Below are 20382 nucleotides of genomic sequence, written 5' to 3'. Positions count from 1 at the left end.
ATTGGCTCTTGCTACGATCATTCACAGACAGTTAACCAATTAGGAGAGAGAGGGGGCGTGGTCAAGCCACGGTTCCGTGTCTGAATGTGCACAGAGCAGCGGGTGTCCCCATATCAAGCGATGTCCTCATAGGAGTGCTAGTGAAGGACCTGAGAAGAGGAGGATCTAGGCTGCTCAGTGCAAAACCATTGCACAGAGCAGGTAAGTGTAACATGTTTTTTTTAAATAAACACACACACACACACGACTTTAGTATCACTTCAACCCCTGTATTAAAAAAAATTGTTTACCTGAAACAGCTATAAATTGCAGTAACTCCTTCTTCCCTTAAAGCCGTGCTCCAGCCCCCCTCGTGGAAAAATTAAAAGTCAGCAGCTACACATACTGTAGCTGCTGATTTTGAATATTAGGACATTTACCTGTCCTGGAATCCAGCGATGTCGGCACCCAGCCAATGTTTCCATCGGCTCGCCACCATAGTCTGTAAGGGAAGCCAGCAGTGAATCCAGTTCCCTACTGCGCATAAACAAAGCGTGCTGCACTTTCTGAAAAGGCCTGGCGGTGGGCCGAACTTCTGATGGGTACCTGTCAAAAACAGGTACCCGCTCCCCCCCTCTACCCCGAAAGGTGCCAAATGTGGCACTGGAGAACAGATAAGCAGAGCTTCCACTTTTGGAAGACAGATAAGTTGAGCTACTACGTTGGTGGAACTCTGTTTTAAATCTTATTTTCCTACAGATCTTTTTTTTCTAACCATTAATATTTAAAACTTTCTTATTTTTTTTCTCTCGTTTAGAGCTTTAATGTTTTTAGTGTTGCATTAAAAGAGCACAACAATTAAAAAAATAAAAATAAACCTTTATTTGTAATCATCATAATTTTAGTATCATTCTAAACGGGACAAATGATAGGATACAACACATACATACACACACACACACACACACACACACACACACACACACACACACACACACACACACACACACACAGTAGATTGAAAAAATAAGATAAAATCCTTTTCGAGATCTGTTGTAAAGTCACATAACACAATTACTTAAATCATATCTGTTTTTGCAAAATATAAAGTGCAGTGTGTGTGTTTGTTTTATATTATAATCCTAAATACTTTTTTGCAAAGCTCCTCTGTGCAGTCACATGATCTCTCTCTGCTTTGCTTCACAATCTAATAACAGCGGGAGTGGTTGAGATTCCCCAATGATGTCAGCCAGCAGAGGGAGATCATGTGACCACAAAGAGGAGCTGTGCAAAAAGGTATTTAGGATTATTAAAAAAAAAAAAAAAAACTGACACTGCACTGAATATTTTGTTAAAACAGAAAGGATACAAGTAATTGTGGTATGTAACACGTCAGAATAAAAGCAGGAGGAACGGGCTGGGGAGGAGATCGGCTCTACAGGGACAGACTGGACCTGACAGGCAAGGATGACCTAGGCGAATCACTGGACCACGGTATCATGGATCACCAGCCACGATTACTGTGGTCAACACATGCAGGGAGACACAAAAAAAGGTAGGATCAGTTTTTTTTCCAGCTATATAAAGAAAAAGAAAAAAAAAATGGACAAAATTACACTGCAACAGCACTATGCTACTGATCATGGTTTAAAAAAAACAGCAGCATTTTTTTCTTTTTTAGGGTTACAACCACTTTGAGTAATGAAAAAGTTCTTGATAAATGAATAAGTTAATGAAAAATTGCTCCATAGGGGCATACAAGTGTTGGGGAGGTTTATATTGCAGTAGCTTTAGTTTATTTCCCTTCTCAGACATACAACAACCAGTTTTAGGTACAGCTGGCATTTTCTAATACCTCCAAGTAGTAATCCAACTGAGATTTTTGATTAAACCAATTTAAATTGCTGTAAAAAAAAAAAAAAATCCTATCTCCTGGGTTTCACTTGAGTACTACTTACCTTTAAGTTTTTGCAGCTTTTCATGAGATATTTGACATCGTATATAACTGGAAAAAATAGCCGAAGTATTTCAAAGAAGTCCAGCTCAACCTCAGGCAAGTTTGAATTAGTCAGTATCTTTATTAGATAGCCAAAATCATAGCCACTGTAATAAAAATGACAGAAAATATAAAAGATAACATCAGCAGTTCTAAAACAACAGAATAAATTCACTGTGCATATAAAATATTTGTGATACATTTCAGAAGCACTGTACTGTTTATACAATATGTGGAACGCTATCCAAAGTGCCATTTGGATTCTATATGGTCACACGTAAGCAAGAAAAAAGGTAAAAATGCATATGGCCTGATTAGGGACCATCAGTGAAAAGTAGTCCTGTAGTGATGTAGTAGCTTAAAGCGGAGAAAGAGAAGCGCAAAACAGCGGCTTAGGAACGCACCAGCCTGGGTGCCCCTATTACAAGCTGCTTGCTGTGGGGGCACTTGTCAGGAGGGAGGGGCCAGGAGCACAGATGAGGGATCTGAGAAGAGGAGGATCAGGGCTGCGCAAAACCACTGCTCAGGGCAGGTAAGTATAACATGTTTGTTATTTTAATGTAAAAGAATCCAAAGTTTTAATATCACTTTAGAATTCTTGGGCTGGCAACGCTTATAAACAGAGCAAAGTCTGGGGGTGCAGGCGACAGGACAGGTACATATTACACAGCACCTCTGCCTTTACAGCCTAAACAATTAAATAACTCCACCCTGAACTGATCAAACTAGCTACTCCAAAACCTAAATTATGGCATCACCATTGATTGTCCATATAGCTGACATTTATCTGGCATATTTATCAGTCCATATGGCAAACAATGCAAATTACTGTGTGGAAAAGTCACAGCTAAGGATGTAATAAGCCTGGTGATTAAATTCCTACTCATCCAGAACTCAGATCATAGTATTTTGTGCAATTGGTCATTATTAACCACCGTCTGCCGGCCTTAAGTAAAATGACGGCGGGCGGGATCCCCTCTCGTGCAGGGCCGACGCCATATGACATCGGCCCAGCACTGACAGAGGGCGAGGTGAGGAGAGTCGATCAGCAGCATCACCTCGCAGGGGAGACCCTGTACAGGTAATCACGACACTCAGTGCAGACTCAGCAGTGCCCATCAGTGACACCAATTAGTTCCACCAACCAGTGCCCATCAGTGATGCCTTTAAGTGCCCATAAGTGCCGCATAATCAGCGAAGGAGAGAAAGTACTTATTTACTAACAAAAACGAAGAAACATTTTTTTTTTCAACTTTTTGGTCTTTTTACGTTTTTCTTAGCAAAAAAAAAAAAAACCCCATTGGTGATTAAAGCGGAGCTCCACCCTAAAGTGGAACTCACGCTGATCGGAACCCTCCCCCCTTCGGTGTCACATTTGACACCTTTCAGGGGGGAGGGGTGCAGATACCTGTCTAAAGACAGGTATTTGCACCCACTTCCGGCCACAACAGTCTCGGGCAGACTGCGGGCATGACGTCACCTCCGGCCGCCCCCCGTTGTGTGCTGGGAACACTCGGCTCCCAGTACACAGCAGGAGCCAATCGGCAGGCGCAGCGTGACTCGCGCATGCGCCGTAGGGAACCGGGCAGTGAAGCAGGAGCGCTTCACTTCCTGGTTCCCTCACCGTGGATGGCGGGGGAAGCAGCAGAGTGACGAGCGATCGCTCGTCCTCTGCTGCGGACGGCGCTGGACTCCAGGACAGGTAAGTATCCTAATATTAAAAGTCAGCAGCTGCTGTATTTGTAGCTGCTGGCTTTTAATTTTTTTTTTTTTCATGGCACATCCGCTTTAAATACCACCAAAAGAAAGCTCTATTTAGGTGAATTTTTTTTTTTTTTTTTATAAAACTGTAATTTGGGTACAGCATTGCATGACAGCGCAATTGTCGTTGTGACAGCACTGAAAGCTGAAAATTGGCCTGGGCAGGAAGGGGGTGGAAGTGCCCGGTATTGAAGCAGTTAAAGAAAAAGGTACCATGTGCAAAGTGCCATTAGCCACTATAAATAATATTATCTTTAATTGCTATTCCCTGTTTTATATAAATGAAAGCTAAACATTTGCCTGGAGACCCGGAGTCAAATCATATCATTAAATTGGAAGGGCTCTCGCGCTATCGGTGATAAATACTTTGGGGGGGGGGGGGGCACTGCTGCAGTTACCTGGAACCGGTCCTGGCCAGAAATATGTGAATGAAATAAATAATGGTGACTGCGCTGTGTGAGGAAGTGGAAAGAGCAGATGCACAGGGAAGTGGATAGCAAAAACCCGTGGGTTTTTGCTATCCACTTCCCTGTGCATCTGCTCTTTCCACTTCCTCACACAGCGCAGTCACCATTATTTATTTCAAATCATATCATTGATTAACACTAGAAAGAGATTTTCGGAAAAACAGGAAGGCTCTCCCCTGCAAGTCCAGAGGATTCTCAGGATAGGAGTCAGTCATTACAGGTTTTAACAGCAACATCACCTGCTCATTAAATCTGAAATCATGGCTGGCTTTACAAGAATGTATGTTTGCATTGGAATTTCTGCATCTTTTAAAGTTAGTCTGCAACATCTTTCAAGCGGTAGGGGAGGGTTTGGGGGGGAATAGGAGTAACTTAATCGCAAATTACAGCTTGAGCCATAGAACTCTGTAAATAACAGGCTTTGTTTCAATGGAGCAGATATGTATAGCCTGGTATAAATGGAAAAAGCAGTACAACCTAAAACATGAGAATAAACTAGTTATGTCCTGTGCCCAATAAATTCCTCCACACAGTGTTTATTCACCAACTCATTACCTGCACAGCATGCACTGTGTAGTCCAAAGTCGCATGGTATTAGTGTACACGTGTAAATCAGAAAGATTATAGAATTTTGATTTTGTAATTTGTCTGATGATCCAGATTAGTACAGGGCGATACAAATCAAATCCATTAACACTCAAAAAAAAAAAGTAGCTGGAAAGAAAGATACTTGTAACCAACCTCACTGGAGCAGGCAGCAAAAAATAAGTGGATGCTAAAATTATCAGCAAATATTGAGACTTCATAGAAAGTCTCTACAGTTGTCATAAAAACACCTTCGTACAAGAGAAGCTGCTTGTTCTTCATGAGGATTACAAGATTACTGTCTAAATTCTCTTTATCCATTTCCTGTTCTTAGCCATGGCACAGCTACTCCGTTTATTAACTTTCTCACTGCTGAGGCTGGAAAGTAATGAACAGATTATCAAAGAATCACAGAAGACTGCAATCCAATGTTCTGTACTGCTGTCACACAGCTAAAAGTCACATCTTTCACAAAGGCACAAGAAATAAGGTCATTGCCAAGGCAAAACAGTTTTGTCATAAAAAAGGATTATTTGAAGATCTGGGGACAAACGAAGACCATAGATAGACAGATGTCTCTTTCAGTCACACCAGGACCCACTTCTGATCATTATGCTATCTGCACAAAGATAAGAAGTAGTGCATGTGCGATCTAAGCCTCGGCTTCTTCTCTTGAGAGGTGGGAATGTTGGCCAGGTGATAATCTATAAAATAACATTAAATTGGTTTATGTAGGCCGAGAATGTTGGGCCTGACTTAAAGAGGGGATTTCAACTCCATCCATATTCCTTCCTACTGCCTCTTCCCATTTTCTGACATTTTGTTGCAGAATCGCCAGCCCAATACAGAAAGTTAGAAGCCGAATGTCTTTTCAATCATCTGATATTTTTTTATATCTGTACCGTTTTAAACATGAGAAAAATTGTGGGATTTGGAGGGCTGTGCTGGATATGTTTTTTCAGATTTTGCCATGCTTACAGTTGTGCTCATAAGTTTACATACATTTATGATTTATTGGCCATTTTTCAGAGAATATGAATGATAACACAAAAACATTTCTTTCAGTCATGGCTAGTGTTTGGCTGAGGCCATTTATTATCAAACAACTCCCCAGGGAAAATATCAGGCTTACAATGCAGTCCAAATAACAGAATGAGAAATCTTTAGTTTACCATTATCCCGGTAAGCTTGGACTACTTCTGGACAATTTACACATTCTTGGATATTTTGGCTGCCCTAAAGGTAAATGTAATTTGTTTTTAGGATGATTAAAAGTAGATGTCATCGGAAGATTTAAAGTAGAACTTTAGGCAAAACTTTTTTTTTCCATTTTGGAGCAAGAAAGGTTTGTAACCAGTCAGATTTTTTTCACCATCTGTGTCCTATTGCAGAGATTTCTCTTTACTTCCTGTCCCATAATCAAAACAGGAAGTGAGTGGAAATCCCTGCAAATTAATGGTATCCCTTGGGAACCCTCAGGTCACCAGAAATAGTATCCCCATTGGTAGATTTCCCCTCTACTACTTTTCTGGGGACAAGCCAAAATTTGGTATTTTCTTTTAGTTTCAATGATAATGGTAAAACAGGACAAATGGAGAGGGTGGATCTCCCTAATGGGGCCCAGACAGCAATAAAATCTGACAAGTGTTCTAATCCCTCTCCACTCTATCCAAAACGAAAGAAAATGTTTTGCTTTTAGTTATACTTTCATTGAGTCACCAAATTTTCAAGTATCATTTTCTGTATCCAAAACCTATAGACTTTGGGTAAGATAAGGTGAGGGGCTCCGCCTACACGGCTGCATTAGTCATTAATTCATGGAGTTCTGTGAATAAATAGACTGCGAGTACCAACAGCCTTTGGGGCTGACAACTTTGGGGCTAAGGGAACTGGTGAGCATCCTTGTAGTTCATTGAATATTCTTGAACCTAAGTAACTGTGTGCCTGTATTAAAGGTACGAGCAGACAGCTGCACCGACAGTCTGCAAGAGCCTGACATTCCACCCATGACCTGCTGATAGCAGGCTTTACAGGCGCACAAAAAAACAGTTCGGTACCTGGTAACTCTTTTTCTAAGAAGTCTTCCAGGGCATCATCCGAGAGATAGTCTCCTCCTCCCTGAAACAGGAAACACGTTAGTCCACTATTACAAATTTCACAGTCTCACCTGCGTGCCTCAGCTTTATTAAAGTACCGAAGGAAGTCACAGTAAGCTTGAAGCTCTCCCTCTGTATCTGTTATTTGTCGTTTCAGGGTGGGAACTAGTGCTGCCCTGGAAGACTTCTTATAAAAAGAGTTACCAGGTACCCAACTCTGTTTTCTCGAATAGTCTTCCAGGGCAGCATCAGAGAGGATGTATCAAGCAATACTTACTAGGGTGGGGGTAGAGAATGAAGCACCTTGCAAACCAAATGCCTGGTCTTGGTTGGACAGCTGGGAACAGCAAAACAAAAAAGCCTGTTCCTTGTTACCCGCAGACACGCATGTCCTGCTGGTAGATGGAGTACAGGTTTGACTAGTATTAGTTGGCGCTTCTAACTCAATAGCCGAGCGTAGCGGTGCCACGGTGCTCTTTATCTCTTTCTTAAAGGAGTTGAGCAGTTCGTGCAGATAACCTTGCGATTCTTTAGCCACCATTTTGTCTATGCATTTTTTGCATAGAGGTTTTTCCATTCATTTCCATTACCCATTGCATTAAGCACACGTTTTGTTGCTTTTTGTTTTCCTTTCCTCTGGGGTCCTTGCCTGTTGTCAAGCACAGAAAGGGTCCCTGTGAGCAAGGGTGGTCAAAGAGTGCCTCAGAGTGGGCAGTATTTGCAAATGAGGTTAAGACAGAAGTGACACAGGAGTATTCTGGCTTACCTTGGAGCTGTCCTGGCTTGCAGGATCTGCAGGGCAGGGTGGAGAAGCGTCAGACATGGTCAGCCACCAGGATCCTCTTGGAGGAGCCTTTTTAACTGCTCCCTGCTTGAGCGCCGACCCCGCCCCCAGCTGGCCCCATGCAGGTTGGTGGACATACCTGCACATGCCGCAGTCTTCTTGGAATACCCCGCAGAGAGTGTCCACGAGTGTCCACGAGTAGAGGAACTGGCACTGCTGTGATGGAGTGCTGCTGGCGGGTTGGGGTTGGGCGCCGTTTCGCTCGTGGGGTGACCGTGGGGGGTCCTCAGGAGGCGGACTTCTGATGGCTGTGATCGAGCGGGCACCCAGTAAATGCACTTACCCGTGCGACACCTCTGTGGGATCCAGGCACACCAGATTGCGGCGGCAGCAGCAGGTCCCTGCAGCCTTGCAGTATGGGGAAAAAGCCAGTGCTTCTGTTCCAGACTGGGTGGATGATTGCAGACCCTTCTGTAGGGGTGAAATCTCATGCAGAGCAAATTTTTTGCTTAGAATTGCTGCTCCTGCTTGCCCTCCCAAGGCCCGCTGGGCTGGATGCGATGCTGGCTGGGGGCCTCCTGCTACTAGCACAGAGTCAAGGTAAAATAAATGTTTCTTACAGCTCCTGTGGGTCCAGAGGAAACACAACAACTGAGGCACGCAGGCGAGACTGTGAAATTAATAATGGTGGATTAATGAGTTTTCATCTCTGGGATGCTGCCCTGGAAGACGATTCGAGAAAAATATTTTTTTTAAAGGTGAACTTTAGACTGGAGATGTTGCTTCAAGTATATTCCCTTTGAGGATATATAAAGTCTTAAATACGCATGAGACCGGTATTAAACCACCAGGTCTGAAATTATAGGCCAATTTCCTTGCTTTGCTCTAAAAGGTGCAGGCAAACGGATTGTAGAGGAATTTATTTTAAAAATAATATCTTTTTACTTTCCTATGCTGTGCAATAAAATTGCACAGAGCGTACCCAAAACTCTTCTTCTTGGGTCCCCCACCAGCGTTCCTGGCTCCTCCTCCCTGCCCACTACCCCCATGGTAAGCCGCTTCTCATGGGGGCACTTGGCCCCGCCCACTTTAGTCTCTGGCTTTGATTGACAGCACTGGGAGCGGATGGTCCCTGGTGCCCCAGCATAGCCAGTGAGGGGAGAGAAGAGCTGCAGACATGGACAGCGCTGGGTCGAATGAGGGCTTGGGTAAGTATAGGCTTTAAAACCACTTTAACAGGATATTTCAGAAAAACAAGGATGCCCCAAAGGGTCAAATAGTGATATGAGGAGGGACGAAGTATAGGGGATGAAACTTCATGAGCAACTATAACATTAAATCAGCTGGAAAGGAAATGATTGGGCTCTTGGAATAACCAATACAAATGAAATGGATTTGTTTTCTTTATGTTAGCAATACTTGCAGCTGTTGGGAATTTTCACCTAGCTAACGGTTAGGGAAGCAACATTTTTTTTAAGGGACCCGTTTGCCTTCTTTTACTGAACATGGGCTTAGTGTAAGTAATGTTAAAGTCTTTCACAATGCAGTATAGAGGATTGGAACCATCACCAAAAGGGTTAAACCAAAAACTGACCAGTGAAAGCACCTCCAGCAGTGTTATATGGTCCGTCTCATATTGCAACTTTCACTTTAAAGAGGTATTTACCACATATAGTTACCAGCATATTTTTAGCTATAGTAGGCCCTTAATTTTACCCTGTAAGTTACAGTGATCCTTAGTCCTGGTTAAAGCAGGGGTTCAACCCTAAAAAAAAAAAAAAAAATGTCTACCATTCCATCCAGCATACTAGCTTGAGCTACAGTATGCCTTTATTTTTTTTGCGCCGTACTCGCAGTTTATTCCCGTAGTTACGTTTCAGACTCCCCGCGAGGAGTAGGCGTTCCTATGCAGAGGGGAACATTATTGACGGCCGGCTATGGCGCCTCACGCTTCCCAAAATAGCCGAAATAGGACTTGGCTCTTCACGGCGCCTGCGCAGTCAGCTCCTAGTCTGTGCGCAGGCGCCGTGAAGAGCCGAGTCCTACTCCGGCTATTTTCGGGAAGCGTGACGCGCCATAGCCGGCCGTCAATCATGTTTCCCCTCTGCATAGGAACGCGCATTCCCTGCGGGGAGTCTGAAACTTAACTACGGGATTAACTGTGAGTACGGCGCAAAAAAATAAAATAAAGGCATACTGTAGCTCACGCTAGTATGCAGCATTTCATGGTAGAAACTTGTTTTTAAGGGTGAACCACCGCTTTAACACCAGTGTAGCTTTGAAATTGCGCTACCTCTGCACAATTTCAAAGCCGCTGATCAGTGCAATTTGGATCTCCGATTTCATTGTGGCTTGCGACTTAATTTTACAAAGTCAATGCAAGTTGCAATAAAAGAACAGAAAAGTAGTGCAGGGACCTTTTTCAAAGTCGCTGCGACTTGAATTGCAACAATTTGAACGGTTCCATTGCTGAAAATAGGGTGCAAATTTGAACTGCCAAATCGCATTGTGTGAACTAGGGCAGAGTAACAGGTTCATTTTAAATACCCCTCCCCAGCTGCTCAATCTCACCTTTCCTTTGTCCTGTGCAATTACCAAGTTCACACATGGCTTAGAACTCTGCCAGCTCCCATATGACAGCGCTAGACCAATCTCCAAGCAACACTGTTGTCACATGGATCAAATTCACTTGCTCCATCAAACCTGCAGGTACTGGCTATTTTCTTTGCTCCCTGTGACTGGATAGAGATGTAGGGGGATAAAGGGAAAAAAAAAAAGTATGCTGCTGTGGAAGTGGACATTAAAACAGGTTTGTCTTAAAAAAAAAAAAAAAAAAAAAAGATATATGTTTTTAAAAGGAGAAGCTGGCTAATACACTAAATGTAACCAATATATTTTTATAGTTCATTGCAACAGTAATGCAAATAAGCAGTCCAGTTTTTGACAGCCTAAAAGATGGGTCAGTGCCATATTATTCTATTATGATGGACAGAGATATAGGGACATCTAAGCAGTAAGTCTTCATGTAGAAGATCTGTTTTGAACATGGACTAAAAGGTCATAACTGACTGGCATACAGTGAGGGGAAAAAAGTATTTCATCCCTTGCCGATTTTGTACATTTGCCCACTGACAAAGAAATGATCAATCTAAAATTGAACTGTAGGTTTATTTTAACAGTGAGTGACAGAATAATAAAAATATCCAGAAAAACGCATTTCAAAAAAGTTCTAAATGGATTTGCATTTTAATGAGTGAAATAAGTATTTGACCCCTTCGCAAAACATGACTTCGTATTTGGTGGCAAAACCATGGTTGGCAATCACAGAGGTCAGATGTTTCTTGTAGTTGGCCACCAGGTTTTCACACATCTCAGGAGGGATTTTGTCCCACTCCCCATTGCAGATCCTCTCCAAATCATTAAGGTTTCGAGGCTGACGTTTGGTAACTTGAACCTGCAGTTCCTTAATGTGCTTCTTCTTGAGCCACTCCTTTGTTGCCTTGGCCGTGTGTTTTGGGTCATTGTCCTGCTGGAATACCCATCCAGTTCTTCTGTCCCCTTAGCAGAAAAACACCCCCAAAACATGTTTCCACCTCCATGTTCGACGGTAGGGATGGTGTTCTTGAGGTCATAGGCAGCATTCCTCCTCCTCCAAACACGTTGAGTTGAGTTGATGCCAAAGAGCTTGATTTTGGTCTTATCTGACCACAACACTTTTACCCAATTCTCCTCTGAATCATTCAGATGTTTATTAGCAAACTCCACACGGGCCTTTACATGTGCTTTTTTGAGCAGGGGGACATCGCCGACGTTGCAGGATTTCAGTCCTTTATGGTGTAGTGTGTAACCATTTGTTTTCTTGGGGACTATGGTCCCAGCTGCCTTAAGATCTTTCACAAGATTCTCGTGTGTAGTTCTGAGCTGATTCCTCGCCGTTCTCATGATCATTGAAACTCTCACAAGGTGAGATCTTGCATGGAGCCCCAGATCGAGGGAGACTGACAGTTATTATGTGTTTCTTCCATTTGCGAACAATCGCACCAACTGTTGTCTCCCTCTCACCAAGCTGCTTGGCAATAGTCTTGTATCCCATTCCAGCCTTGTGTGAGGCCCCATACACACCATAGAATCTATCCGCAGATAAATCCCATCAAATGGGTTTCTGCGGATAGATTCTATGGTGTGTACACTCCGTCGGATATTTATCCGCGGATAAATCTCCCCTGGGATGGATTTCCAGCAGATGGATATTTGCTGACATGATCAACAAATCCATCTGCTGGAATCCATTCCAACGGATGGATCCGCTCGTCTGTACAGACTTACCGGATCCATCCGTCCAAAGGGATTCCCCGCACGCGTCGTAATGATTTGACGCATGCGTGGAATTCCTTATATGACAGCGTCGCGCCCGTCGCCGCGTCATAATAGCGGCGACGGCGCGACACGTCATCGGCAGAGGATTTCAGCGCGGAATTCAATGCGATGGTGTGTACACGCCATCGCATAGAAATCTTCTGAAATCCTCGAGAGGATTTATCCGCGGATACGGTCCGCTGGACCGTATCTGCGGATAAATCCTCTCGTGTGTATGGGGCCTGAGTCTACAATCTTGTCCCTGACATCCTTGGGACAGCTCTTTGGTCTTGGCCATGGTGGAGAGATTGCAATCTGATTGATTGGCTTCTTCTGTGGACAGGTGTCTTTTGTACAGGTAACAAGCTGAGATTAGGAGCACTTCCCTCAGAAGAGTGCTCCTAATCTTATCTCGTTACCTGTATAGAAGACACCTGGGAGCCAGAAATGATTAATAGGGGATCAAATACTTATTTCACCCATTAAAATGCAAATCAATTTATAACTTTTTTTTAAATGTGTTTTTCTGGATATCTTTGTTGTTATTCTGTCTTTCACCATTAAAATTACAGACTGATAATTTCTTTGTCAGTGGGCAAACCTACAAAATCAGCAGGGGATCAAATACTTCTTTCCCCTCAGTGTACAGGGAAGCAGTTCTTAGATGGCTTCTTTATCAAACACACATTGGAAGAATTCTTGCCAGATGTCAGGAAAGCTAAATACATCTCTGCATTTCAAATCATTATGTACAACCATATGGACCCAGCAGCCTGTACTTTATGTAAATGGTGGTAGCTTACTAAACTGTAAAATGTACATTAAAAATATCTTCTTATAACCTAAATCCTTAAACCCTGTGCATTGCCAATAACAGCCTGAATAAAGAGAAATGTGTAAGGAAAATTTTGGTTGAACACACCCGTCACATACCTGTGGAAAGAAAGCCATTTTACTCCTTCACAAAGCACCACTCCAGAGGTCATGAACAACTCTGCAAAATAGTGAGTTTCAATGCCCTCATCCTCATGCTTTTTAAACTGGATCCCAGATGAATTGAGTAGCTCTATGGAGTCTTGTGCATACATATCTTCCCTGCAGAGAAAAACTCACAATCAAGACAAGAGTTGCACACAACCTTCTCCCTCAGACGCAGCAAGTGTTGACATTTAGGTTGAATTCTGAGCACAAAAATTTTAACTTTTTCTTAAAATTCCTCCATATGATATAAATATACTTTATGTGCACCAAATTGACTGAAGGTTCTGAATTTCAACATCATATGCTCAGAAGAATTTGCCCAAGTTTGCGATAGGTTTACATTATAAAGTAAACCCTCCTGGGTTTTACTTCCTCTTAATTCCCCTGCAAAGTAAAAGCATAATGGGCTAGTATGCATTGCATACTAGCCCAATATGTGGCACATACCTGCAAACAAATCGCGCAATGTCCACGTTGTCGCTGCTGGTGGAAGCATCCATCTTCGCCCCTCTGCCCTCTGGGGCTGCGGACACCGGCTCTGTGACTGGCCGGAGCCGCGGGACGTCACTCCCGTGCATGCGTGCAGGAGCCACCAGTCAGGGCACACGCTGGGGAAGAAACGGCATTGGTGCACTACAAGGTAAATATCTCCTAAACGACGCACATTTAGGAGATATTTTCAGTACATATAGGTAAGCCTTATTACAGGCTTACCTACATGTAAAAATGTCTGGGGGGGGGGGGGGGGGGTTAAAGGGTTCAAATTATAAAAAAACAATGACAGGGCCTTGGATCAATAATAAGTCTAATAATACTGATTCGTCCGTTGGGACGGGGTTCCTCCGCAACTGTGGACAATCTACTTAACAAAACAAAATATTTTGGGAAAGCTTTAGTAGCTATCCCATAGCAGATAATTTGCATGAAGAGGACCAACCACAGTTTGATTATATCCAAGTGAAAATTGGATATAAAATACTTTATTTAAAAATGTGATAATTATTAAAATATGGCAGGCACATACGGCCAACACCTCCAAACACCATTAAAAAGGTTTAAAAAAATAAAATAAAAAAGAAGAAGGAGTGGACAACGTTGTCACAAACAATTAGCACATCACAGCCCAGTCCTTCCTTTGCTTCGATACCTGGAAGCTCTTTTGTGGTTTACGGTGGTATGCTTGCATGTGTGGCTGTGCTGATTGTGTCCACTCTTTTTTTGGGGGTTTGGCAGTGTTGTGCCTTCCATATTTTAATAATTATCCAATTTTTCAAAAAAGTCATTTATATCCAATTATCACTTTGATATAATAAAACCGTGGTTGGTCCTCTTGATGCAACTTCTTTGCTGTGGGATAGCTACTATAGCTTTCCCACAATATTTTGTTTTGTTACTTAAAAGGGTAACTCCAATTTTGTGGGGAAAAAAATTGCAAATAAAATAAACTGTTTTATAGTACTTTATATACAATAGCTATACAAGTCATTTTGTAATTGAAAGTTATTAACGATTACCTTTCCTTTTCAATCTGCACTGTAATTTTCTGTAAACCGAAATGCAAATTGGTAAGCTGAAGGCGTTCTTTACAAAGACAATGTACAGATTGCCCCACAAAAATGTAATTTTCCGGTTTGTGCAATTGGCTTACTGACTTTCCCGGAAGTCTGCACTAAGATAGAAGTCACATTTTGGGCATCCCTTGCCATACCCTCCCAAAATGTAATTTTTGGTAAGATACTCCTAAAGGGAAATCATGTCTTAAGCGATTCAAACCCTGTCACTTAACTCATTAGAATCCTGCAATTGCAGCAGCTGATCGATAATTATAGGCCACTCCCATTCACATTCATTTTACACTTAGAAAAAAACAGCATTTTTTCAGAATTACAAAAGGTAGGTATTTGAAATAAAGTTTGTTAAACCCCTTGTAATGTACATAGATCACTCAGAAGGAAATCTTTTTTGGGCGTGACTTAACATTTGTTGGAAAAAAAAAAAACACAAGAAGGTTACCGGTAACTATTTCCACGAATCTTCCAGGAACCTCCTTCAACAGAGACAGGAAATGAATCACAAAAAGTACTTTAAAATGTAGTCCTTCTGCTGAACTGGTCAGTTTAACACAAGAACCAAAAATAACAAAATCTGATAAAAACACATACAAATAGAAAAAGAATAAAACAAAGGCTGGAATACAGCTGTCCTGGAAGACCTCTGGTTTTCCCAATGTGCCTTCAAGGACAGCCCATGGGATGATTTAGCAAGAACTTACCAGACCAGGGTGGGACAATAAAAAAGGAAATCCTCCACCTTCCAAACAAACTGCCTCTTACCGAAAGGGAAGATCCCAACCAGAGATCTTTGGCATGTGGCTTTCTACCCAGCCTAGGGGTCTATGCAGCAGGATATCCAGTATCCGTTAAATCTCCCACCGCTCACAGATGATTAATAGTGATTATAGCCAAGGTGAGGAAGGAAAGAAGGCTGACATAGCGTAATCCAGTAAAACAATTTAAAAAATATTTAAAAATCGCACTTACAATAAGTAGATAAAAGTTTGCATGTGAAAATATGTAGCCGTCCGGCTAACACAGCCCGTTCACTCCGGGACACTGTATGTAGTGATGACGTCAGCACGCCGCTACCATACGCCGTTTCGTCACAATTGACTTCGTCCTGGGGCCCACTGGCGTTGATGTCTACGGCGCATGCGCTCTAGACATCGACACAGGTGCACTTTAGCAACGGCGATTGTGTTGTTCCAAAAGGGAGGCCGTGACTGGTGGCTCCCGCACGCATGTGTGGGAGTGCCAGAGCCGCGTTACCTGGAAGTAACCCCCGGGAAAGATGTCGGCTACTCGAGCAGTGTACGAGGTTGGCTGCGGGGGCTTCAATCTGAGGTATTGCATACTAGCTCGTTATGCCTTTGTCTTACAGGGTATCTTTGTTTTTAGTTTTTGTTGGTGCCTTTACTTCCTCTTTAATTGTGAGGTCATATGCTCTGAGGTGAGCGTATACACATATGGGTGGGGGGGAGCACCTGTGGGTGGGGGGAGCACCTGTGTGAACATGTTTGAATCAACATTGCAAGATTTGACTATTTTTGGAATGGTCTTTATTATTTAATTATGTTCTTTTTGATTCACAAAATCTCTTGCTATTGTATACATTTTTGCACATAGCACTTTAGTTTACTGGGTCACTTTATACATTCATGCATATGCTTGGATTATTAAGATAAGGTGTATGATGTTTTGCTTTATGTCAATTTGGTTCAAGATCTATTTTTGCCAGATTTGTCCCATGGGGAAGATTTACATTTACTTCCTGTCCCATGGTTTTCCTGCTAGGGTACTATTTTAGTATGAACTACAAAAATGTCTCCATCAATTTATCTCAATTACGTGGGGGGTTTGGGCAATTGGCAGTTTACTGAAGGAAGATATTGTTACCTGCAGCTCACAGGAAGTGACAAGGACATGGCATTTCTAGCAAGATCAACAAGTATTTGCTGGAATTGTTCTTGGCTTAAAAACAAAAACAAAAAACAAAAGCAGTCACTGCATCTAAAAACTGTAAGCTGCAATATATTTGATTTTTGTTCTTGGGTTTAGTTATCTTTTTAAAGTAGAGCTATTAGCAAAACTTTTTTTAAACTTTGAAGAGTAAGGGAGAGTCCTGACCCCTGTCAGATTTTTTTTTTTTTTCCCGCCATCGGTGTTCCATTGCAGAGATTTCCCTTCACTTCCGGCCAAATAGAAAGTGAGAGGAAATCCCTGCAATTAAATGGAAATCTCTTGGGGACCTCCAGGTCACCAGAACTAGTGTCCCCATTGGAAGATTTCCCCCTATTACTTGTACTTTCACTTTTAATGGTAAATAGGACAAATAGTGGCTGAATCTTCCTTACAGGGAAACGGGTAGCAATAAAAATCTGACAGGTGTTGTAATCTACCTCGCCTCTATCTAAAACAAAAAAAGTGTGGCCTTTTGTTAAACTTTAAGTGAGGAATACGCCGATACAGCAGCGTACTGCCGGCGGTACAGCAGTGCTGCCCATTGATATTGAAGGGCAGGAGCGCATTAGCATCGGATGCATTAAGCTAGGAAACCTTCTGCCTTTAATACTCTGTTCAGAGTGCCCCCATAGCAAACCGCTTGCTATGGGGTCACCCCTGTGGTCTCTAACCTTATCTGCACTGTGCTAGACCCTGCCCCCTGCTCATTCGAACAGCTGAGACCAGGTTCTAGAAATAGATCAAACAGTTGGAACAGGACCTTAAAACAGATTGAACTGTTGACACCAAGATCCAACAATAGATGGAACAGTTGAGACCGGGATCTAAAATTAGATACAGGATCTAGAAATAGATAGAACACTTGAAACCAGGATTTAAAAATAATTTGAACAGTTGAGACCGGGATCTTAAATAGATCCAGGAACTAAAAATAAGCCAAGCAGTTGAGACCAAGAACTAAAAATAGATCAAACAGTTGAGACCAGGATCTAAAAAAAAAAAAAAAAGGAAAGGAAGTAACCGCTCCAGGTGGGTATGTTGAACAATCAGCAACAGTTCAGGAAATCAAGGGTGCCGGCAATGCAAAAAGCAATAAGTAGAGGAAAAAAGGATGGACAGCCGCACTCCAAAAAACCATAAGGTTGTCTTTAATATAAAAATTGAAAAATTCACTACAAAAACAAGCATAGAACGGGAATAACAGCCTACGTGTTTCACACTACAAATCAGTGCTTAATCATGGCTAGGATCTAAAAATAGATCAACAGTTGAGACCAGGATCTAAAAATAGATCAAATAGTTGAGACCAGGATCTAAAAATAGATTCAGGAACTAAAAATAAGCCAAGCAGTTGAGACCAGGATCTAAAAATAGATCCAGGAACTAAAAATAAGCCAAGCAGGTCAGACCAGGATCTAAAAATAGATCAAAATGTTGAGACCAGGATCTAAAAATTGATTCAGGAACTAAAAATAGATTCAGGAACTAAAAATAGATCCAACAGTTGAGACCAGGATCTAAAAATAAATCCAGGAACTAAAAATAAGCCAAGCAGGTCAGACCAGGATCTAAAAATTGATTCAGGAACTAAAAATAGATTCAGGAACTAAAAATAGATCCAACAGTTGAGACCAGGATCTAAAAATAAATCCAGGAACTAAAAATAAGCCAAGCAGGTCAGACCAGGATCTAAAAATTTGATTCAGGAACTAAAAATAGATCCAGGAACTAAAAATAAGCCAAGCAGGCAGTTGAGACCAGGATCTAAAAATAGATTCAGGAACTAAAAATAAGCCAAGCAGGCAGTTGAGACCAGGATCTAAAAATATATCAAACAGTTGAGACCAGGATCTAAAAATAGATCTAACAGTTGAGACCAGGATCTAAAAATAGATCAAAACAGTTGAGACCAGGATCTAAAAATAGATCAAACAGTTGAGACCAGGATCTAAAAATAGATTCAGGAACTAAAAATAAGCCAAGCAGGCAGTTGAGACCAGGATCTAAAAGTAGATCAAACAGTTGAGACCAGGATCTAAAAATAGATTCAGGAACTAAAAATAAGCCAAGCAGGCAGTTGAGACCAGGATCTAAAAATAGATCAAGCAGTTGAGACCAGGATCTAAAAATAGATTCAGGAACTAAAAATAAGCCAAGCAGGCAGTTGAGACCAGGATCTAAAAATAGATCAAAACAGTTGAGACCGGGATCTAAAAATAGATCAAACAGTTGAGACCAGGATCTAAAAATAGATTCAGGAACTAAAAATAAGCCAAGCAGGCAGTTGAGATCAGAATCTAAAAATAGATCAAACAGTTGAGACCAGGATCTTAAATAGATCTAACAGTTGAGACCAGGATCTAAAAATATATCAAACAGTTGAGACCAGGATCTTAAATAGATCCAGAAACTAAAAATAAGCCAATCAGTTGAGACCAGGAATTAAAAACAGATCAAAGATCTAAAAATAGATCGAACTGTTTTGACCAAGATCTAAAAATAGATCGAACAGTTGAGACAGGGATCTAAAAATAGATTGAACTGTTGAAGCCAGGGTCTAAAAACAGATTGAACAGTTAAAGAGTAACTCCACTTTTGCCGAGAAAAAAAAAACATTCCCCTTTGGGTGAGTGAGTAACTTATATAGTGCTTCAAATGTGAACTAAATCGCCTCAAGGCGCTGTAGCCAATATGATCGTCCAACCAAGCTTCAGAAAAGATGGGTCTTAAGTTTTTTCCTCAAGGCCTGACGATTTTCCTCCAACCGAATGTCTGCGGATAGAGCGTTCCATAACCAAGGTCCTTGGACAGCGAATCGTCGTTCACCAGCTCATTTTGTAGCGAGATTTGGGTGATCTATCTACAAGGATTTTAACAGTAAACAGATGTTGCAGATTCCTACCTTTTGTTATTGTGAAGAAATCCCTGTGTGTTTGTCTGTGTCCATGTGGAAAGTGAATCTAATGGGAGTGGTTTCATAATTACTAATCAGTTGCTGCACCTGCATGGCTCTAATGTGAAAAATTGCAGGGTCTGCATTCCATTAGAAGTGATTTTCTATTGGGAGTATCTTACCAAAAATTAAATTTGTGTTGCAGGAGATGCCTGATAACTGACATGTATCTTAGTGCAGACTTCTAGGAAAATCAGAGAGCCAATCACCCAAGCGGGAAATTATGTTTCTGGAGGGCGTCCTGTAGACATTCTGTGTACAGAACACATCTGGTAGCCATATTGCATTGCATTTTACATAAAATAACAGAGCTGCAGATTGAAAAGGAAAGGAGTTCTTTAATAATATTCAATTATACTATGACATGTCGCAAATGTATATGCTATATTATTTTATTTATATTTTTTGCTATATTTTTTTTCCAGGGAGGGAGGGAGTTACCCTTTAAGACAAGGATCTAAAAAAAGATTGAACAGTTTAGACCAGGATCTATAAACAGATCAAGGATCTGAAAATAGATCAAACAGTTAAAGAGTAACTCCACTTTTGTTGAGGGAAAAAAAAAAACATTCCCCTTTGGGTGATCTATCTACATTAGGCTGGGTTCACACTACGGTTTTCCCGTCTGTCAGCCGCATACGATTTATATGAAAAACCGTATGCGGCTGAAACGGACGGGAACGTATGGAACCGCACATATGTGCGTTTTCCATTGACATTAATGTTAAAGGAAAACGTATGCGGTTGCCATACTGTTTTAAAAACGACCGCAAAACCGTGGTTGAACACGGTTTTGCGTACGTTTAAAAAACGTTTTGCCAGCAAATCGTACGCACCCGGATGCATCTGAGTGCATACGATTTGCAATGCATGGTCTATCTATACGTTTTCCCGTCCGTGCCCGTA

At 41.7% G+C, this 20382-nt stretch overlaps 1 protein-coding gene across 4 annotated transcripts in view; it reads right to left on the bottom strand.

The window, feature by feature from the left end:
• The window catches only part of CNOT7 (CCR4-NOT transcription complex subunit 7), a 60203-nt gene that overhangs the window by 5411 nt on the left and 34410 nt on the right, over positions 1-20382 (bottom strand). For 3 of the 4 annotated variants that reach the window (XM_040334658.1, XM_040334662.1, XM_040334661.1), the window contains 2 exons: positions 12958-13119; positions 1938-2082 (listed from right to left, as the gene is read on the bottom strand). In XM_040334658.1, coding sequence (XP_040190592.1) covers positions 1938-2082; positions 12958-13119 — 307 coding nt within the window. The remainder of the gene's footprint in view (positions 1-1937; positions 2083-12957; positions 13120-20382) is intronic. The other variant, XM_040334660.1, reaches the window with a different exon arrangement.

The sequence above is a fragment of the Rana temporaria genome, chromosome 1 (genome assembly GCF_905171775.1).
Source record: "Rana temporaria chromosome 1, aRanTem1.1, whole genome shotgun sequence".
Taxonomy (NCBI): domain Eukaryota; kingdom Metazoa; phylum Chordata; class Amphibia; order Anura; family Ranidae; genus Rana; species Rana temporaria.
Note: the sequence above shows the minus strand (reverse complement) of the source record. Positions and strands in the feature narration are given on the sequence as shown.